The following is a 19,405-nucleotide window of genomic DNA, read 5'->3' on the forward strand; positions in this document are numbered from 1 at the left end:
TAAACTAACAATTGAAGAAAGATGGATGGGTTATAGAACCGCGTGAAATAAAAATGAGATTTAAACAATAAGTACAAATTCATATATTCTCGTGTAAAAATGATTGACAAACGAGGAGGATCACAGTCTAGCGAAAACATATAATAATTAAATTTTTTTGATGGCCTTCCCACTGGCATACTGTAGTCCCGAGTAGATTGTGGTGAATCCTGTGATACAGCCGAGACCAACTATGACATCATTGGCACCTGTGGAGAAGTCAAAAACTGGAGAGGAGAGCGAAAGTGCAACAAGTGTTATTTGAAGTACTGTGTTGATCTGGAAAGGGAAAAATAGAGTATCCGGTCCTAACAACACGACGAAATTTTGTTAAATACAAAATGGTGAGCTTTTTTAAAAAAGTAGTTTAACACTTTCAACTGCGGAATTTTCATCGACATTTCATAAATTTTTTTTGTCACGAATTCGTACAAATATTCGTTGAAAATGCATGTGTTGTAATTTTTTTATTCAAGTTTTTTCAAAACAAATAAATATATTTTAACCCAAAAACTATATAAATCAATAGTTCGATGGAAATTCAGCATCAACAGAAGTTTGAAACTACAGTACCCTTTGAAATATAACCACAAAAATTTGTTTAAAATTCGACACATTATAATGCATTAAGTATATTTATTGACTGTTCAAAACCAATACCATGTTCGTGCCACCAGCAATACATTTTGAACAAAATAAGCCTACCTTGCTCATCATTGTTGGTACAACTTGCATAGATGATACTTGTGGATTAAAGAATCTACTGAGGGAATATGGTGGACTCATCACTTGATACCGTTTATAAAAACCACCTCCAATGAGACAAATGTCACGCAAAATGACAACAGACGTGAGGGGTACTGAAAAACTCGCTTAATTTAAAGTTTTTCGGCCGAATTGTTTACGTGGAATGAGCCCAGCATAAGTCATTGTGATGAACATTGTTGAAATGAGAAGTTTATCAGCGACAGGATCAAGCACGGAGCCAAGCAGTGATTTTTGACCGGGTACGTTGCGAGCGATGAAGCCGTCTAGCTGAAATTTATTGACTTCCAAAAAGATTTCTTGGCAAAACACCAAAAATTTAAATTTTCAAATGGTTCTGTGAAGGAAATATGAAATAATTTGTTTTTCAGTGATTTTTCCCGAGAAAATTGAACATTTTTCGAAATTTGTCCGCATATTTAGGGTTTTTTCTCATTGAACATTTGTCATTTTTGGTTGTTTTTTCGACAATAAATCAAGAACTGTTTGATTTTCTCTGAAAAAAAAAGAGATTTACCAAGTCCGTTGCTCCGGCGACTGTAAAAAGCACGAAAGCAGGAGTAAAATTGTGTTGAACAACAAGATATCCGATGAGTGGAGTCGCCGCGATTCGTGCTGTACAAATTGCATTAGGGATAGTCGCCACTTTGTATTTGCCGCGTTCTTCCGGTGGTAGTGACTCTATTTTTGGACTTTGCTTCTGCTCCAAACTTGAAAAGTTTCGTAGCATTCGACGAGGAGTTAGCAGTAGTTGAAGCTCGCAGCGGCAAGCAATACCACGAAACATCGATGTTACTATCATTTCAACACTTCCGCAGTAACATTAGCGATTCAAATCTGAATTTCAATTCAGATCTCATATGTAAATCAAGCTTTCGCAAGTACAAAAATTCGATAAAACAGTTAGACAATCGACGGAAGTGACAACAGTCAAAAATTGTTCATTTGCCACATAAGGCGAAACCACAGAAAGTTGTCACGACATATTCGGCTAAACTAAAAATTGGTGAATACAATAAAGAAATAAATCGATCATCGAGGCAAATGAGCATTTATTTGCGATTGCGATAGCTCTGTGGTGGTCTGATGGCTTCTTCGAAGGCGAAGAGGTTAGTGTAGATGGCGGTGGCGAACTGTAAAATGTTGAATTATTGAAAAAAAAAACCCCGCGACCTAGTAAATTTTTGTTTGTTTATGGAAATCCATCCTGAATCTCACTAGCAATCGTTAATGTTAATAAAAAAATATAGTAAAATACCAACCGACGAAGCGAAGAAAACCGCTGACACTGCAAGATAGGTGTTGAACTTTCCCTGGAGCTCGCCGTAGACCTTCTTGTAAGATTGGAATGGCACTGGCATCAAGTCGAAGGTGCATGGTGGTCCCGGGTTGGCGACCTGAATAAATACGCTGCTACATTGAACCGAACAATAAACAATACGTGATGTCCGTGCCCGTGACGCTTTTGTGCAAAACGACTAAGAGCCAAGAAGCGGTTGAAAGCGGTACGGTTCATCCTGAAAACAATAATTTATTTTCGAAAGTACCAAAAATTATTGTAGATGGAAAGTTGATTAAGAAAAAAGTCTGCAAACCTCAATTTATGCTAGAAAGCAGTATATTTCGAAAACCTATGTTAATGGGGTTATTCAAGTAGTGTCGGAAAATTAAAAAGTGTAGAAAAATTACGTCACAACTGTATTCAAGTATATAAAAACATGTATTTAAATACATTTGTGACGTCACAAATGTATTTAAATACATTTTGCTACATTACTTGAATAATGATTCTATGCGCAAAAATGCCGAAATGTCTATTTTAATATATTACGAGTAATTATTTTACTTAAACCACCACGGAAAAATAAGAATAATCGATAAAATAACTTTTAAAATAGGAGAGAAAACGAGCGGGCGGCCTTGAATCGATTACGCTAAACAACATGCGCACCGTTATAACGGAGTGTCGTTGACAAATATTTGTTTCTTTCTCTGTTGCGCGTACGGTAGCTCTTTGTTATTCGTTTTTCTTGCTGTGATTCAGATTTTTAAAGTGTTTTTTTGATAAAAATAATTTCAACAGTCAATTCATGTTCTTTTATACGTATTAACTGATTTATATTCTTGATAACGCCTTGAAAACTACTCTGAATACTGTAGAACGTTCTATCGATTTTTCACAACAATTTTTTCAGTTAAACCCGTGCAAAAGATGGCCGATGGGCAAGTGCATGATGAATTGATGATGGATCAGCAACAACAGCAAGGAGTGGTTCCTCAACAAGGTGATATTCACCTATCGCCGATCGACAAGGATCTCGGAGATGCGGCGTTAGAAAATAATGTGCGGCAGGTCAGTTTTCAATGAAATTCCTGTCGAAAAATCGATTATTTTCAGTATCATCTCGATGGAGTGGTCGTCAGTGAAGGGATGAAACGAATGATAATCGACCTGCAACGTCATTGGCTCAGTGAGTATCACGCGTCACGTGAGAAGTGTCTTGTAGAGCTTACCGAGAAGTTGCATCAAGAATTCATGATGGATCAACAGAAAATTCGATCGGAACTCTTACAACAGTTCAAAGACGAGTTGGAACAGACAAGAGCCGATCTAGAAAACAAACACAGAGAGAACTTGAAGATGGAAAGTGCAAAGTTGAATGAAAAGCATAAAAGAGAGTTGGTTGCATCAAGAAAGAAACAATGGTGCTGGTCGTGTGATAATGAGGTGAGTATATTTGATTCCATCTATGAAAGCAATGATATTATCCAAATCTCAGGCTATATACCATTGCTGCTGGAATACCGCATATTGCAGTGTTGAATGCCAACAGGGACATTGGCAGACTCATCGAAAGTTTTGCCGCAGAAAGAAAGGAAACAATGCTCCTGGAGCACCAAGTGTACCAGCTCCTCAACAAGTCGGAGCACCAATGCCGCCACAACAACAATAATTTTCTTTCGTTTTAACTCTCTAATCATCATTATCATCAATCTCACGTCAGAACACGAAACTGAATAAATTTCAACCACCCACCACCGCACAAATGCGACGCTGATCTCACCCACCACGTCTATTTATATTCCAAATCCTAATGAGTTTCTGTTATTCTTCATCTTTATCAATTTGTCGAACTTTCTATGTTTTCCTTGTTCAATAAAAAATTTAATTAAATTGATTTATGGATATCGTGTTAACAGATATCGAGTTAACACACGCGTCTTCATCTGCGGAAAACTTCTTTTCTAGGCCTATTAGGAAAAATGTGTGCCAAAAGTCAGAAGAAAAGTTTAGAAATGTGGAAATTCTAAAAAAAATTTTTTTCAGTATGGGTATTAGCCCAAACAATGCAAATTTTCTAAAAACACTTGTAACTTGAATAATATTGCAGTTGGAGGTACATACTTGAATAACCCCATTAAAAATAAACTTAAGCATCAAAAATTTTTGGTTTTTTTGGTTTTTCGAAAAATTCAATTTTTTGTTTTTTTGGTTTTTCAAAAAAATCAATTTTTTGTTTTTTGTTTTTTGGTCTAAAATTTTTTTGGTCCCAGCCCTGCACAGTACCACTACAGTATCCCAACAGTATCCCCCACTAACTACAACTACGTCCGTAGCAAAAGAGTAAAAAGTAGTAAAAGATCTGTGTAGGCAACTCGTAGTAAAAGAGATCACGTAGTAAAAGAGCCAACTGTAGTAAAAGATCTGAATGCGGAATTCGTAGTAAAAGAGATTCTGTAGTAAAAGAGATTACATAGTAAAAGAGATTCCGAGATATTTCGGCGCCAAAACGGTAGGAATTCTCGTGATCTCATGGTTTCTTAATACTTCTTATGAAATCTTACAATTGAATGTGTTCGTGTTTCCTAAACATCATTTACTATATATAAAGCGCGTGTCCTTCTGTCCCTATGTAGTTTGATCTCTGATCAGAGCAACGAAATTTTGGGAAACCTTATGCTAAATGCGCAGCAGACATCGATCGAGGTCCGCGATAGACACCGTATATCTAATGTGTTTTCCCAAAAAAGTCGGGGGCCGCGCCGTAGGTGCGGTCCACGGCTGGTTAACACATAAATCTTTTCGAAAACTATAGTAATCCGCTAAACTGTCACGCGTTAAAGATAAGAGACGGTCTTTGTTCAAGTTTATTCGAAATAATTATTTAAATTTATATAAAATCAAATCGTATTAATAGCCAAGTCGAATTGAAGCATCGATAGTTGTGTGGACGCCTTAGAAAGCTCGCCAGTGATTGTAGAATTCGCCAGATTTTCCATTGTTTTCGAGAAAAATAGCCGAAAAACTTGGCTTGTATCGCCTTGTAGAATCGATAAAAGTAGTTGCTGGAGATCAGAAGTTGAGAAATAAGAAGTTACCTGAATTAATAAACTTTTGAGTTTTCATTCAACTCCAAATCTCAGGTCCTGACAGGGCCTAAATTTTTCTGCTAAAATACATGCCATGACTTTGGTTGACGAATCCTACTTTCTGCGATCATTTTTTGCATTTATTAGGATGGGTCTCACCTTTTATTATTTTCAGTTTAGGTCCCTTTTGCAGTGTTTTTTTCCACTTCTACAACTTCAAAGGGGGGTCGCAATTACGGGGAATGACCTCACCACGCGCCATATTTCAAAGTTGTAGAAGTGAAAAAAATGCATTGTAATTTACTATAGACCAATGTTTTATCCAACGTCTACGCGTAGTCAACGTGTTCTTATTTTTGTTAGGGGAAGAGGCTCATTTGGTAGTGTAGTTCCTGTAGAAAAATATTCAGAAACCATGAGATTATGAGAATGCCTACCGTTTCGGCGAGCGAATATCTCGTAGCGAAGGTACCTAAACCTCTCTTTGCCACATGTTCTCTTACTTTAGCTACCACTATTTTTGCGCCAGAAAGTCTCATGAACTGATGATAGTTATGACGTCAATTTCCACCATTCAAACACAAGGACACTTTGGTTACCAAATGCTTACAGTATACTTAAACGTATGAACCTAAACTTTTACGATCGTCTCGAGATGCAATCTGCTCCGCGAGACCCCTTTCGATTAGTAATTCTACCTTCAAGATCACCAGAGTTAACATATTCCGCGTATTATAATTTTCGTTATAAACACTCCCACCGTCTGCATATCACTTTGCAACACTGCGTATTTTTTCGTCAAATCAGTCAGCTTCTGTGTCTGAAAACCATTACAGATCCACGTGGACTCCAATAACAGACGATTCAGAACTTGCTCAACTTGCATGTAATTCAATCTTGCCGCCATTGTTGCATTGTTCTGAAGTTCCTGACTAAGCTTATAGGTGCACTGAGATTCTCGAGGCGCCGGAGTCGGAAAAACAAATGGGGGAATAGTTGGCAGATTTTTCTTTAAAAAATGTTTTATTTTTTTACAGCGCACTGAAAACATACCCAAAAGTTTGGATCTAGAGTTGGTATTTGTAATGGGGGTAGAGTCGGAAGATTCAGATTTTTCTGAAATTTAAAATCGTTTTAAAATTTATAAATTTTTGCACACAAACCCAAAAGTTTGCATCAAGTGTTGGCCACTGAATAGGCGATATTGTCGGAAAATTCTTCTTAAATTATAAAAAATATGAAAAAGTGTGTCAAATTTTTTCAAACTTGCCCAAAAATCTGGATTTATTGTTGGCAAAACGATTGGCGGAATTGTCGGTAAATTATTCTAAAATTATTGTCATTGGGGGTGAAATTACGCCAAAATGCTTTTTTTTTTTACTTTTTTTGCTGGGTATTGATGTAAATCTGTTTCAGTGTATCAGTCATGATATTACATTTGAAAATTATTTATTTTTTGACCACCTAAAAAAACTTAAAAGGCTTTAGAGAGTTTTCCGTATCGTCCGTTCGCGAAAACGTAATTCTAGGTGCAAAATGTTACATGATGAATCTTGGCTTTTTTCTGTATAATTAAAAATTTTGAACTTCACGAACGTCATTCACGCGCTTCTCACGCGGCTCTGCCTTCTCTCTTAAACTTATGCATAAATTGAAATGTAAGAGTTTGCCGAACTAGGCCATTTTTCTACATCAACAAAAATCTCTAAAATCTGACACCTAGGCCACTTTCGTCTGAGATTGTACTCTTAATCATCCACAATTCCTATAATTTGAACAAAATCTGTATCAATTCCGAACCGGAACTTTTTTTGCCACCTCTAAAAAGTATGGGAAAGTCTGGCTAACTTACCCAAAACATGGGATCAATTGTTGGCAAAACGATTGGCGGAATCGTCGGTAAATTCTGCTGTAATTTATTGCGCGAAAACGTTGTAATTTAAGAAAAGACGCCAACTCACCCAAAAATTCGGATCCAAAGTGGGAAGAGCAATAGGTTCCACAGTTGGAATGTTTTTCTGAAGTTGTATATTTTTAAACCGGGAAATTTGTGAGCTTTTCTAACTTTGCACAAAGTTGGAGTGATTCACGGAAAAGGACGTCACTTAAATTTTATAGTGCAAAATGTTCGCAGTGACTTCAAAAAGAGACAGTAACTTAAGCGGCGAAGTTCAGCTCCTATCTTGGCTGTCACTAAAATTAGTTAAAGTTCCTATATCTACTGTGGATGTGGTTTGTAGTGAACGATTGAAAATGAAAATATTATTAGGCCCCAGCATGTGGCATATATTCAAGCAAACTTTTATTTTTTGGAAAATTGAGTTTTATAGTCGTCAGTGTACCGTTCTCCTTTTTCGAAAAAGAGAAGACACAAAAACGTGTATACTAAAATTGTGATGTAGATTGTCGGCTATAACAAATTGAATTTACTTATTCTTATCCTTGAAATCTGTGGAAATTTTCACAATTGTTTGTCACCCCGTTCTTTTTCTATGAAACTGTATTAGCTCGCATCAAGTGGTGTCGGAGTGGGTAATTTTGGTTTGAAAAATACGGGAGTTGAGATGCAGAGTTCTCAACAGATTTTGCAACGGGCTGTGCGGCTGATGACTCGGCTGATGAAGACAATCAAGTTTTTCAACGTGTTAGCACTGATCAATTAAAGAATATTTGTATTTGCAGTATTGGCTGAGTCATGAGCTTCTTATTCTAGAAAAAAGCTTTTTTAAAGTGCACACACCTTGACAAAACAGTCGGCTTTTTGAATCAGCCGAGTAACTCGGCTGTCGGCTGTCGGCTGATTGGAAAAACGAGTTTTTCTGGAAGGGGTGTGCACTTTTTTTAAATTTTTTTTCTAGAATTAGAAGCTCAAGACTCAGCCGATATGGCAAATACAAGTATTCCCTAATTGATAATTGCTAACACGTTGAAAAACGTTGATTTGCTCCATCAGCCGAGTCATCAGCCGCACAGCCCTAGTGCTCACGTCCCATTTTTTAGGCAGAAAAATTTCCACATTTTTTAGATGAAACCGGCCGGAGTGGGACATTCTGGCACCACGTTATCGCATTAATTTGTTTTTTTTTTGAGACTACTTGAATATCCCCATTCAGACAGGGCATGCAGCGTTTTGAAAAGCTTCACAAAACTAAAAGACACCAAACGTCTGCAAAAACTCACTTTTGGAGCAATTCCAAGGCCTGAGTTTTCCCGTTTGAATTTTATTGGTATCTTGGTTCAAGTAAGGGGTGACAATGGGTGGACCCGCGAGCCTTTTTGAAAGTATACCTGCAGGTCGCGGAAAGCTGCACTTAACATTAAAAAAAACGAGAACGGTCATTTACATAAAATCTCATTTTTTGGAGGTTTTACCAAAATATCTTCCCAATTGATTGTTGGTATGTTGAACGGATTTTGATTAACCGTGTCATCTTCCATTCCCGCGTCACCTGATATTTTTTGAGCCGATATCTAGACAGTGTGTAAAAATAAATTAATCACAAAAAATTAAGAACTTACGCAAATGATGGAGATCAATAGAATGAACTGGGAACATATCATTTTTTTCCTTTGTCCAATTTTCTTGTTTCTACCAATTCAATTTTCTATTTTATACTCATTTATGCTTGCAAAAGAATAGCTGAACAAATAATTGAAACAAGGATTCATTTTTTGCCGACATTCAGACATTTACTTTTTATAACAAATTGGCGGAAACAATGAAAATGAAGGAAGTAATCAATAAATGGGAGGTAGCCGAGCTATGAGCGACATCCTCTGAAGTTGTGAATACGGTGTTTTTTGTAGTAATCTGAAAATTTAAAGTGGTAGAAAAACACATTAAACGAACGTTCTCAATGGAACTTTCCATTCACTAGACCACGAGTAACACTGCGTGGAAGATAGTTTTGGTAGGGGTTTTTGACAGATCCAACAGCCTACAGTTTACAAAATATTACATAAAAAACTGTTCCTGCCATTGGTTGACTGAGTTTTGATGAAAGTGCCGAATTGGTGAATAGGCATTTGGTGTCAGAACAAGATGAACCCAAAATCTTATCTTCTGAAAAACTGGGACAGTTCTATGAAAACATAACCACTCGTCATACTTGGAGTAGACCCATTCAGAATAATTTGTGAAGCGGAGTAGTATACAAGAACCAGGTACTCGGATCGGTCTGAATTGAATCTTTGACGTATTAAAATAAAACATTTCTAGAAGCCGTACATGAGTTTTGTTTCGGCATTGAAGTGCTATTGTCCAAGTAAGCTACAAAACTTGATGACGTTAAATTGACCGTTTGACTTGGCTGGCCGATGATAACGTTATAGTTTAACAAAACAGCAAAGGGTTTGAAAAGAGGATCTGAAAAATAACAGCTATTCATTTGAACCAGGGACCATAAATAAACAAACCAATGACTGTAACAATGTGTAAATAACCAGGATTTGCTTGAGCTGAAAGTGAAATCGATTCAATTGTTCCAGTTAGAAAACTAGGAAAGCTCAACACAACTACTTCATCTCCAACGTGAATCGGTGGGAAGTTTAGCAACGAGCTGGCCGGAGTAAGGTTAACCTGGAAACTTACTTGTATTGCTTAAGTGCTCAACAATAATAACACTTACAGTTCTGAGCAGTGTATATGGGGCCTGTGAAAGAATACTTGGGACAAAGCTTTTTTCGGAAAACCCTGAAAGTTAGTAAATCACAATAAACATTATATACAGTGTATTTTTTCCACTTTTACGACTTTAAAGGAGGGAAATGGTCTTGCCACGCTCCCCAAAAATCAATGGGTGGCAAGACCAATGGGTTTCGCGTGGCGGGACCATTTCGTATAAGTGCGTTTTCCCTTAAAGTCGTAGAATTGGAAAAAAAATACACTGTATGTAGCGGCTGAACCGCCGAAATGAATAGACGGCCCTCCATGCCCGCTTTTTACAATTTTCATTGTCTGTTTCGATGCTCCTACATCTCAAATCAGTACAAAAAGTTCGGTGATCCCTCCATGTCATAAAGTAAAATATTTTTAAATTAAGAAGCATATCTAAATTTCAAACATGAACATATTTTATACTCTGTGCCATCTCTAGTAATATATTTGCGGATCTATACGCTACTTTTTTTTTCGAAAACATCCAGTGTAATACAAATATGCAATCAAATCAGAATGAACAATAGAAATCAGCAAATTTCTTTGACAGAACTATTTGAGTGCTACTTTGTTTAAATGAAAACTTCAAACATGACTACTGTACGCCATCCCTGCACTTACAATCTCCAACAGTCATTTGACCACTTTCACAACACAAATAAACGGCAGATCCAGTGATGTTATTATTTACACTCCTGAAAGAAACCAAAAACACTGGTATCACTTTAGACATATCTCACCTGCAAGTAAATCCCGCAGGGCACTCAGAACGAGACTCCGGGGCACACACTTGATAGTCAAATGGTATGGTATTGCCAGGACACATTGTTTGAGCTAAGGAACATTCTACAAAATTGAGTTTCATTTGAGACATTTTGAAACCAAATTTCTATTTTTGAAACGCTGATTCGTGAAATTTTCACCGTGGACCTTCATTCAATAAAAAATTTGCTGTCGAAATATTTATTGTGTTAATCTGCTTCTACACACCATTTCAGCATTTTTCGGGAACATATAGAGGAGTATCGTTGGAACGCGGTTTTCAATTGAAAAATTACTGCGGTTCAACTGGTTTATTTATTAAGACTTTTCAAGGCTCTAGAAAGCTGTAACTTGTTTTGGGGATTTCAAGAAACCCAAGGTATCGTTTTTGATGAACTTTTTTTTTTGGAAAAAACGTTTGGTAATATCACAAAATTTATTTTTAAATGATTAAAGGATTACTTCGCAGTATGGAATTTTATAATTAAAATGCAAATTACCTGCTTTCAAAGCTAATAGTAGTACAAAAATGATCATGACGCAGTTGAAATCGAATATCGAGATTTTGTGGGAAGCGGACGAGGTGAGCCATTTAGGGTTGTTTGTTCAGCTTATTTAAAGGGTAGTTTGCAATGAATCGATGAAAATTTTCAATTATCCTCATTATGAGTCACATTTTAACTGGTTTATTGGGAATACCCGCGAATGAAACTAAAAGTAGATTCAAAAGTATTTCCATATCAGAAAAAAAAACTGAGGAATCAAGAAGAGGTGACATTTAACAATGATGTAAGTGACAAACAATATACACGATTATGAATTTTTAGTTGAGAAAGTGGAAAAATTAACGTAATAACGGTCGATCAACCAATCTAAAGGCCTCCAGCAACTCGTTCAAATCTATGAAACCGTCTTTATTAAAATCGATAGATTCCGCGATTTGAGAAATATAGTCGGTTTGTAATGGACGTTTTGTATACTTTCCAAGGACCTGCAACATATATTGCTTATAAAACCAAAGAAAATAAAAAAAGAAAACAAATTCATACTTCACATGCATCAATGAACTCCTTCATTGATACTTGACCAGAGTTATCTTTGTCCATAAATCGGAATAATGTTTCCAATGTGCTCTTATGTCGATATAATGACTCTACAATATCTTTCTCTTGTGCATGAGTCCCCCCAACTTGAGCAATTCTTCTATCTTCTTTGTACATCACGTACTTTCCGTCTTCGCTGAGAGTTGCAACTTTTGGTGCTAGTGCTATCCATGGAAGATTTAGTCCTGTGATTCGCTCAACACAATCACTCCATTTTAAGATTGGAAGCTTTCCTGAAAGAAACTTTTATTCTAGATACCATATTTCAACTATAGTATTAGTAAGGGACGTTTAGATGCTGAAATACTGGTAGGTATACTTACAAAAGTGTTTAAAAAAAGACAACAAAAGAAGCGTAGGATATAATTGGGTGTGCCAATAAGTAAACTGTTTATATTAGAGGAAACAGAGGGTTGGAAACAGAGGGGAGGGGGTGAATTAAAACAATGTCCTACATTTTTAAAAAAGATTTTTTCAATTTTTCAAGAATAAAAAACGGCTGAATTAAAGTTGAATCCCAGCGCAAATGACTGACGTCATTTTCAAAATTTTCGCGTTTTCTGGCTAAATTCTTTAGTTTTTTTTTTTCTAAATTTGTTCTTCTATATTTGATTTAAAACACCATTTACCAATTTGTAAAACAATTTTCCAAAAAAATATATCAAGAAATATTAAATTGCCGCTTTGTAGGCCAATTTTGAAATTTCCGTCTATTTCTTTCGGGTTATCAAGTTTTCTTCGCACAAAAAGGTTCGTAAGTTGACAAGTAGTGTTTTAAATCAAATGAAGAAAATGGGTGAATTTAGCCAGAATACGCGAAAATTTAGAAAATTTTTAATTTTTTTTAACAGTTATATTCGATCATTAGGGTCTATATTATGTCATTTAAGCCAAAAAAGTGACAGCCAGACAAGATTTAAAGGTAAAATTTAAACGAATATTAAACGAATAAACGAATACGACCTATTTCCACCCATAGATATGATAAAATAATCTTTCACTTGCTCAAACTAACCTGATTTCTCAATGTCCATAATTTCAAACTCCTTCTGTAAATCCGTATGAAATGAGCTAAGCTTCTCTTTTAACTCCTTCACAGCAGACTCTTCCACTACTCCCAGTCTTTCTCTTAATGTCGATTTCCGGTGTGTTTTACTTGCCATATACTGTACAAAATGCGGCTGCTTCGATTTTCCGATAAATTTGACATAAGCTCCTCGGTTACTTCCTGTTTCATAGTAGTTTGAAGCAGAAAACACGGTAAGACAAGTGTTATTATGTGAGAACTCGTATCCTTCAAACTTGCATTCATGTGACCTGACTAGTAGTCGGAAACCGTGCTTTTCAAGGAAAGAAGCCGTGATATCTGCACCAAAGTATGATCCACCACCTCGAAAAACATTGGGCCAACATCCTTTGTTTTGTTTGGGATCACTCCACATTATATCCAACATTTGCTTCCATTCATCAACATTCACAGCCGAATTTTCCTTTTCCGATTCCATCCCTTTATTGACAGGAGGCCTGAGTACGGATTGAAAACGATGACGAGGGATTTTGTCAAGCTTTGAAACTTCAGTTTGATCGGAGATTCCTCCATGAACAACAAATATATCCCGATCGATGATAGTGGCAATAGGAAGCCATGAGAAAACATCTTCGAGTAGTCTAGTAATTGGAGTAGACAGATCCTGAAAAGTGGAGACTCATTACATATTTTGAAAATTTCACTAGAAAAGTGAAATGTTTGACCGGTGCGCTCGCCTGCGCAGCTATGTTATATAAATTCTCAAAATGTATAGTTTTACATCAATTTTTTCATTCAAACAGCTATAAGTTTGCCTACTATTAGCAATTGTGAAGAACCAATAAAACATCAAGGTTTGGCTGACTTAAAGGTGGAGTAGCGCCAGTGGGGAAAATGCTAAAAACTACTCCAATAGTGCCAAAATGCCCGAGTATCATAATAAAACTTTTCAAAATTTTTTGGAACAATTTTTAGTTACTGTCAAAAAGTGACAATTCCTCACTATCAGTTTTTGCCACTCATAATTTTGGAAGCCGACCAAAAAAATGTCTTCCTACATTTTTTATATTTTCATTTGTTTGATTTATTCGTAATTAAAACATTGGAGAGGTCGGAACACTCGAAATTGCTTTGGATTTCCTAAAAATGTTCATATTTTTATAAATATTGGCAATGTGCCAAAATTTTGACCGGAAATTATGAAAAATCTAAAAATTTTTTGGAATGTTTTATTGTTATATTCGGTCATTTTGGATCATTATAAGTGCATTGAGAAAAAATTACCCACTGGCGCTTCACCTTTAACGGATTAAAACTAAAAATATAAACTTTTGTATATACATATACCCTATATTCTCTATTAGTCTTGCATGCAAGATTAATTTTCAATCAGCCCATAGGGGTGCAAGACTAATAGAGACTGCAAGACTATTAGAAGCTGCAAGACTAATTTTCGATAGCCAAATAATTTTGGAACAGTTATAAACTTTTGTTGAAAACTTAACTTAATACCGTTTAAGTCATAAAAAATTATTTATTTTCCAATATTTCATGAGCTATTTTATCATTTTCAAGTTCATTTTATCCAAAAAGTTACAAAATTTTTAAAGTTTCCTCATAGTATTGCTATCTAGGCAAAAATAGGAGTGCAAGACTATTGGAGACTGCAATACTAATAGAGACTGCAAGACTATTTTTTGATAGACCTCTGGGGGTGCATGACTAATAGGGGTGCAAGACTAATAGAGGCTGCAAGACTAATAGAGGAAATACGGTATACATATACCGTATATTCTCTATTTGTGCTGCATCTCCAGTAGTACTGCAGTCTCTAATAGTGCTGCACCAACAGGCCTTCCGAAAATTAGTGCTGCAGTCTCTATTAGTGCTGCACCCCATTTTCTACTGAAAGAGTGACTCAATAGTTTTGACATTTTGGGGAGTGTTTTTGTATATTTTTGAAGATTTCTAGTTAATTTACAAATATAATTGGATTATTGGGTCATCTTTGTTACAAAATTTCACAATTTTAATGGATTTCTGCTTAAAAGATGAGCATTTGTGACTAAAAACTAGTGATCTCTAATTGAAAAAAGCCGTTCGAAAATTAGTGCTGCAGCCTCCAGTAGTACTGCAGTCTCTAATAGTGCTGCACTCAAAAAGGGCCTGGAAATTAGTGTTGCATGCAGCACTAATAGAGAATATACGGTATTATTATCAACCAAAAATTGACTGAATCAGCCAACAAAATTCAGCTGCGTTAGTTGTCAGCACAGAATATAAAAATTTGGCAAAATCCAAATTAGCCCTGTACCAAACAAAATAGATACTCGCCCCACGGCATTAGGTCGGATGTCTAGAAGAAACATGGTTTCAGAGCTCAAACGCATTAATAAAACAACGATATGCTACAAAAAATTTAAAGTACCTTATATTTGGTGGAAAGCTCCTTGATGAATCCATATCTCAAATTCATAATATGATCTTCATGATTTCCCCTGTTAAGATATATTGACATTGGATCCACAATAACCAATGCAAATAGTACGCATAGTACTTCAATTGATTGACCTCCTCTATCCACAAAGTCACCATTAAAAATGTACGGATTATCAACTGATGGATAACCATTTTTGTATAATATTATGCAAAGATCATCAAATTTTCCATGCAAATCTCCACATATTGTAACTTGATTCGATATCGACGTGGAAATTCTTGACACGGAAGGCATCGCTTTGAAAATTTTTCTCGCTTCGTGTAAGATCATCAACACATACTTTGGATGAAGGACTTTGTTTACTTTAAACGCTTCAATCATTTTCGCGACTTGTGGTTTATCAAGAGGAAGACTTAATGTTGGTCCTTTGTAATTTCTATCAATGTCCACATTGGTTGGTGATGTGTCTTCCAGCATCTTTTTCACAGTTTCACCTTCCGAGTCCATCAAAGATGGTTTTGCATAATGAGACAAGGCACTCATTAAAGGCGAATTTCTTCCGTTTTCAACACCACCTTTTCCATTTTCTTCGGCCATGGCACGAATAACATCCGCAAAGAAGTCATATAGCTGAAATATATTTAAATTTTGACAAACATTAAAGTATGAAAGCCATATTGAAAAATTACGTTTACCGATTGTAAGTATGCTATGTTCTGAATTATATAGAACTATTTCTGCTTTCCATCTACCTGTTATCTCCAGTTTTAAACATTCTAGTAAACAACAATCTAAACGATTGTTTCGGGCAACTCAGCAAATCGGCAAATTGCCGGAATTGAAGTTTCCGGCAAATTGGCAGATCAGAAAATTGCCGCAAGTGAAAACTTCCGGCAAACCGGCGAACTGCCGATTTGCCGAATTTGATGGAAAAACAGCAATTGCCCAAAAATTTCAGCAACGTGTGGTTTTGCACTTTTTTTTTTGGAAATTTCAAACTTTCAATTTTACTCGGCAAAATTGTACGCACCCTATGATGTTCTTACTTCTATTTTGAAATGTTAGCAAATTTTATGAAGCTGTTAAAGAAAACGGGGAAAAATTTCAAACAGGCACCGTTTTAAGTGTTTCCGCCTTATAAAAACCCTCCTAAACAATTCCGGCAAATCTGATATCCGGCAAACGGCAAATCGGCGAATTGCCGGAATTGAAAATTTCCGGCAAACCGGCAAGTCGACAAATCGAATTTGTCGACAAAAAATTTGCCGAAAAACAATTGCCGCTCACTCCTGGTATGAAATTAGACGTATAATTTTGCTTTTCTAGTATTAACTAGTTTGGTCAAATTAGAAGAAAAACAAGGTTCACTACTTTGGTCGTTGACACTAGTGGTCCTGAACAAAAACTTGTCTCGTCTAGTGACTATCAAACTATCAAACTTGGGAAAGTACTCTAAAAATATATTGTAATTTGTGGCTAACCGTGATAACTTTACAAATATAAGGGAGATAATTATGGCCGTTCTCGCAGCATTGTGCATTTTCAATTAGATTTATAATAAGCATTTCTTAACTGTTATCCAAACTCTGACCTTCAACTGATCCTGCTCACCAGCGTACTCTAACGCTGTGAAAATTTGCCACGTGGCCCGCCTTCTAGCTTCTAACCTTGCTTCACACCGGCGATACCATTTTTGAATGAGAATTGCCGATTTGATGGCTGAAAAAAAATCAAGTTTTTGTTCGAACCAGAAAAAAGGGGAAAGGATATGTGCCGGAAATTAGAAACGTTTCCGATTTGAAATGATCTTGAAATGTGACGTGGAGTTGGATCTACTCCACAGATTAAATAATATGCAACAAGTGTATGAAAAACATGCAATGTTGAAAAACTTGAAAAGAAAAACACTCTCAAAATTAGAAGCCGTTTCCATATTAAAATGAATAACTTCTTACTCAATTGGGGTTGCGGAGATGGTGACCGATTTTTCTTGCTGTTACTTTTTTTGCTTTTCTTGGAACTATGTTGTTTTGAGGAAGAGCTGGATTCTTTTTTATTTCCCGACGATGAAGAAGTGTTTTGATTATTGTCGTTGTAATTATTCCGCTGACTTGATGAAGTGGTCGTTGTGGTTGCTCTTGTCGATTTTTCTGAGTTTTTCATTCGGGTTTATGGTAATACCGCAAACATTAATTAGCAATAAAACAAAACACCCATACAATTAAAATGTGAATTTTTAATAATAAATTCGTTTTAAAAATTATTTGGCATGCTCACTAAATTAAGAAAAAAATGTTTTATTAGCAATCGAAAATTCCCAGCAATTTTCAAATTTCAAACTTTCTGATTAATCAATAATTCGACAAATCAAAAACTTGTTCAACTATCGAGTTTAATCCTTTTCACAAATGGAATATGTTATGGGAACATTTTGGTGAACAACTAAAAAAAACGAATTTATAATGTTTCCAACTCAAACAATTTAGCGATTTTGATTATTTTTCAGGAAGTTTAAAATTGTGTTTTAACTAATCGGCATTCGAGAAAATCACCAACATTTTGAATTCACAAAAATTTGAATTGCCGAAAGGCAATTAACGCCCACCCCTAGTTTAAAGATGTTGCCTAGGATTTTGCTTAGAATAATGTAAACTGGGCCGTGATGATAGAATATCTTCTGAAGATTTGAAAGATATTTAAAAAAATTTGAAGAAACAAAGAACAATTCAATGCGCTAGTCACCTAGTTAGAAATTTAAAATGTTAAAACTAACTCAATTCAGTCGACGGATTTTGTCGTCCACTCGACGGGCCGCAACCCATCTATTGCAAATGTTGAACAACTAGGAAAAGTTGAATGACAATGAACAAATATTTTTGTTTTGATGCTCTGAAGTTAATGTTAAAATTAGATATACACAAGAATAAAAGTTTTCTGAAAGTGAGACAAGGAAAAAGGGAAATTAATAAATAAATAAAAAGTGGAATCACTACTATCGGCAGCTATATAATCCTTCTTTTCAGTATATTTATTTGATCCTCGCTTATTCAGAAGCGTCATTTGTCTCATAAAATGTGTTCTGTTGACGTACATGGGGTGGATCTATACGAAAATCGGAAATATGAATTAAGAAATATTCTCAGGAAGGATTTAATGAAAATTTTCAAAAAATGCTGGAGTAGCGCCTGTGGGGAAACTATTAAAAGTTATCAATGTTGAGCTTAAATGATCAAATATTAAAATATCAAAGAGAGAGAATGTTGTCTAGTTCAGAGTTACTTTGTCTAATTTTGCTCCACATTTAATGCAATATTTGCTAAAAAAAATTTTCTCATAATTCTTAAATTTCGCGGAGAAGCAGAAAAAAATTAAATTCCAAAAAATGAAATTACTTGTTTTTCTTTGGAATAATATTTAGTACAAGCACGATACTTTTTTCAGCAATGTGTTAAAATTCTCCGCCAAAGCGTAGCTATGCAAAACTAGTTTTGGAAAGTAAAACTTTCTCTATGTTTCTGAATAAAACTTCGATTACAAACTTAGACACTAAAAATAGAGAAAAAACAGTTTGTAAATTTTGTCGCAGATATCTGATGTAACTTCCACAAGTTTATTAATTTAATTGAGTTTTTATGTTATGTCATGTTATGAGAAACTTCCAAATTAGCCCAATAGAAAAGAAGAAATGGTATTGGCACGACATTGCCAAATTTTAAAACGGTTTCTCTATCAAATTTTAAATTTCAAAAGTTGTTTGAAAAAACATATAAACTTTACAAACGGAAATATTTATATATTTCTTGAAGAAGTTAAAAAGAAGCATATATTGCTGGCGACTAATTATCATATCATTGATATTTTCATCTTTCTCTCGTTTCTCCCAAGCCTCCTCTATGTCTCACTTTTCATGTCTATGCGTCTTGTCACTTATCTTCAAGGTCTGCTGCATCAGAATGCATTAGGCTCTTCTTATTCTCAAAAGAGATAGCGGAGCAAAAAATATTATTGGGAAAAGTCATTTAGACGAGGAGCTTCTTTACTATTTTTGGAGGAAAAAATAGAAAAGTGATTCTGTGGAAAAGGAAAACATTGGAGAATGTAAGTAACAGTAAAAAAGAAGATAATTCTTGTTGCAAACCAGATAAACGTTATCTAAGCGAATACCAAATCATAACTGATTTAACAGATATCTAGTTCTATCTTTGTATTGTAATAATATAATAGAAATAAATAACAAAGAA

At 35.4% G+C, this 19,405-nt stretch overlaps 6 protein-coding genes and 1 non-coding gene across 10 annotated transcripts; 2 read left to right on the forward strand and 5 right to left on the reverse strand.

Moving 5' to 3' along the window:
* Window positions 1-68: 68 nt before the first annotated feature.
* Window positions 69-1,641, reverse strand: crls-1 (Cardiolipin synthase (CMP-forming); the record flags this gene model as incomplete). 2 transcript variants are annotated; one of them, NM_001393270.1, is made up of 4 exons in its annotated part: window positions 69-318; window positions 745-899; window positions 945-1,074; window positions 1,322-1,641. In NM_001393270.1, the coding sequence occupies 4 exons, from the start codon at window positions 1,604-1,606 to the stop codon at window positions 148-150; spliced, it is 741 nt and encodes a 246-aa protein (NP_001379893.1). The 2 variants fall into 2 exon arrangements, with proteins under 2 accessions (NP_001379893.1, NP_001022547.1); NM_001027376.6 differs by having other exon boundaries at window positions 148-318; window positions 1,322-1,534.
* A 54-nt stretch (window positions 1,642-1,695) lies between these two features.
* Window positions 1,696-2,329, reverse strand: F23H11.5 (Deltamethrin resistance protein prag01 domain-containing protein). The gene is made up of 3 exons (NM_001384020.2): window positions 2,246-2,329; window positions 2,067-2,201; window positions 1,696-1,937 (listed from the first exon to the last, which is right to left on the reverse strand). Exons 1-3 carry the CDS (start codon window positions 2,318-2,320, stop codon window positions 1,857-1,859), a joined length of 291 nt encoding a protein of 96 aa, NP_001370676.1. The 5' UTR covers window positions 2,321-2,329; the 3' UTR covers window positions 1,696-1,856.
* A 670-nt stretch (window positions 2,330-2,999) lies between these two features.
* bra-2 (MYND-type domain-containing protein) lies at window positions 3,000-3,982 on the forward strand. Its single transcript, NM_064891.4, has 3 exons — window positions 3,000-3,157; window positions 3,203-3,532; window positions 3,585-3,982. Exons 1-3 carry the CDS (start codon window positions 3,017-3,019, stop codon window positions 3,756-3,758), a joined length of 645 nt encoding a protein of 214 aa, NP_497292.1. The 5' UTR covers window positions 3,000-3,016; the 3' UTR covers window positions 3,759-3,982.
* A 956-nt stretch (window positions 3,983-4,938) lies between these two features.
* idpp-13 (DUF148 domain-containing protein) lies at window positions 4,939-8,736 on the reverse strand (the record flags this gene model as incomplete). The annotated part of the gene is made up of 9 exons (NM_064892.3): window positions 4,939-5,184; window positions 5,936-6,184; window positions 6,229-6,291; window positions 6,339-6,395; window positions 6,446-6,502; window positions 7,028-7,084; window positions 7,137-7,193; window positions 8,548-8,646; window positions 8,695-8,736. The coding sequence occupies 9 exons, from the start codon at window positions 8,734-8,736 to the stop codon at window positions 4,987-4,989; spliced, it is 879 nt and encodes a 292-aa protein (NP_497293.2). The 3' UTR covers window positions 4,939-4,986.
* Window positions 8,737-8,791: 55 nt separating this feature from the next.
* Window positions 8,792-11,161, reverse strand: F23H11.7 (uncharacterized protein). The gene is made up of 9 exons (NM_064893.6): window positions 11,095-11,161; window positions 10,573-10,678; window positions 10,454-10,527; window positions 9,804-9,868; window positions 9,592-9,754; window positions 9,404-9,541; window positions 9,285-9,353; window positions 9,135-9,238; window positions 8,792-8,986 (listed from the first exon to the last, which is right to left on the reverse strand). The coding sequence occupies exons 1-9, from the start codon at window positions 11,129-11,131 to the stop codon at window positions 8,873-8,875; spliced, it is 870 nt and encodes a 289-aa protein (NP_497294.1). The 5' UTR covers window positions 11,132-11,161; the 3' UTR covers window positions 8,792-8,872.
* Window positions 11,162-11,264: 103 nt separating this feature from the next.
* Window positions 11,265-18,055, reverse strand: pef-1 (Serine/threonine-protein phosphatase with EF-hands pef-1; the record flags this gene model as incomplete). 3 transcript variants are annotated; one of them, NM_171080.7, is made up of 7 exons in its annotated part: window positions 17,938-18,053; window positions 17,120-17,314; window positions 16,756-16,883; window positions 15,153-15,794; window positions 12,713-13,388; window positions 11,644-11,930; window positions 11,267-11,585 (listed from the first exon to the last, which is right to left on the reverse strand). In NM_171080.7, exons 1-7 carry the CDS (start codon window positions 17,984-17,986, stop codon window positions 11,439-11,441), a joined length of 2,124 nt encoding a protein of 707 aa, NP_741091.1. In that variant the 5' UTR covers window positions 17,987-18,053. The 3 variants fall into 3 exon arrangements, with proteins under 3 accessions (NP_001379892.1, NP_741091.1, NP_001254836.1); NM_001393271.1 differs by lacking the exon at window positions 17,120-17,314 and having other exon boundaries at window positions 11,265-11,585; window positions 17,938-18,055; NM_001267907.3 differs by lacking the exon at window positions 17,120-17,314 and having other exon boundaries at window positions 11,439-11,585.
* 21ur-15209 lies at window positions 12,971-12,991 on the forward strand. The gene has a single exon (NR_052055.1).
* Window positions 18,056-19,405: the final 1,350 nt, after the last annotated feature.

Source organism: Caenorhabditis elegans, chromosome III (genome assembly GCF_000002985.6).
Source record: "Caenorhabditis elegans chromosome III".
NCBI lineage: Eukaryota > Metazoa > Nematoda > Chromadorea > Rhabditida > Rhabditidae > Caenorhabditis > Caenorhabditis elegans.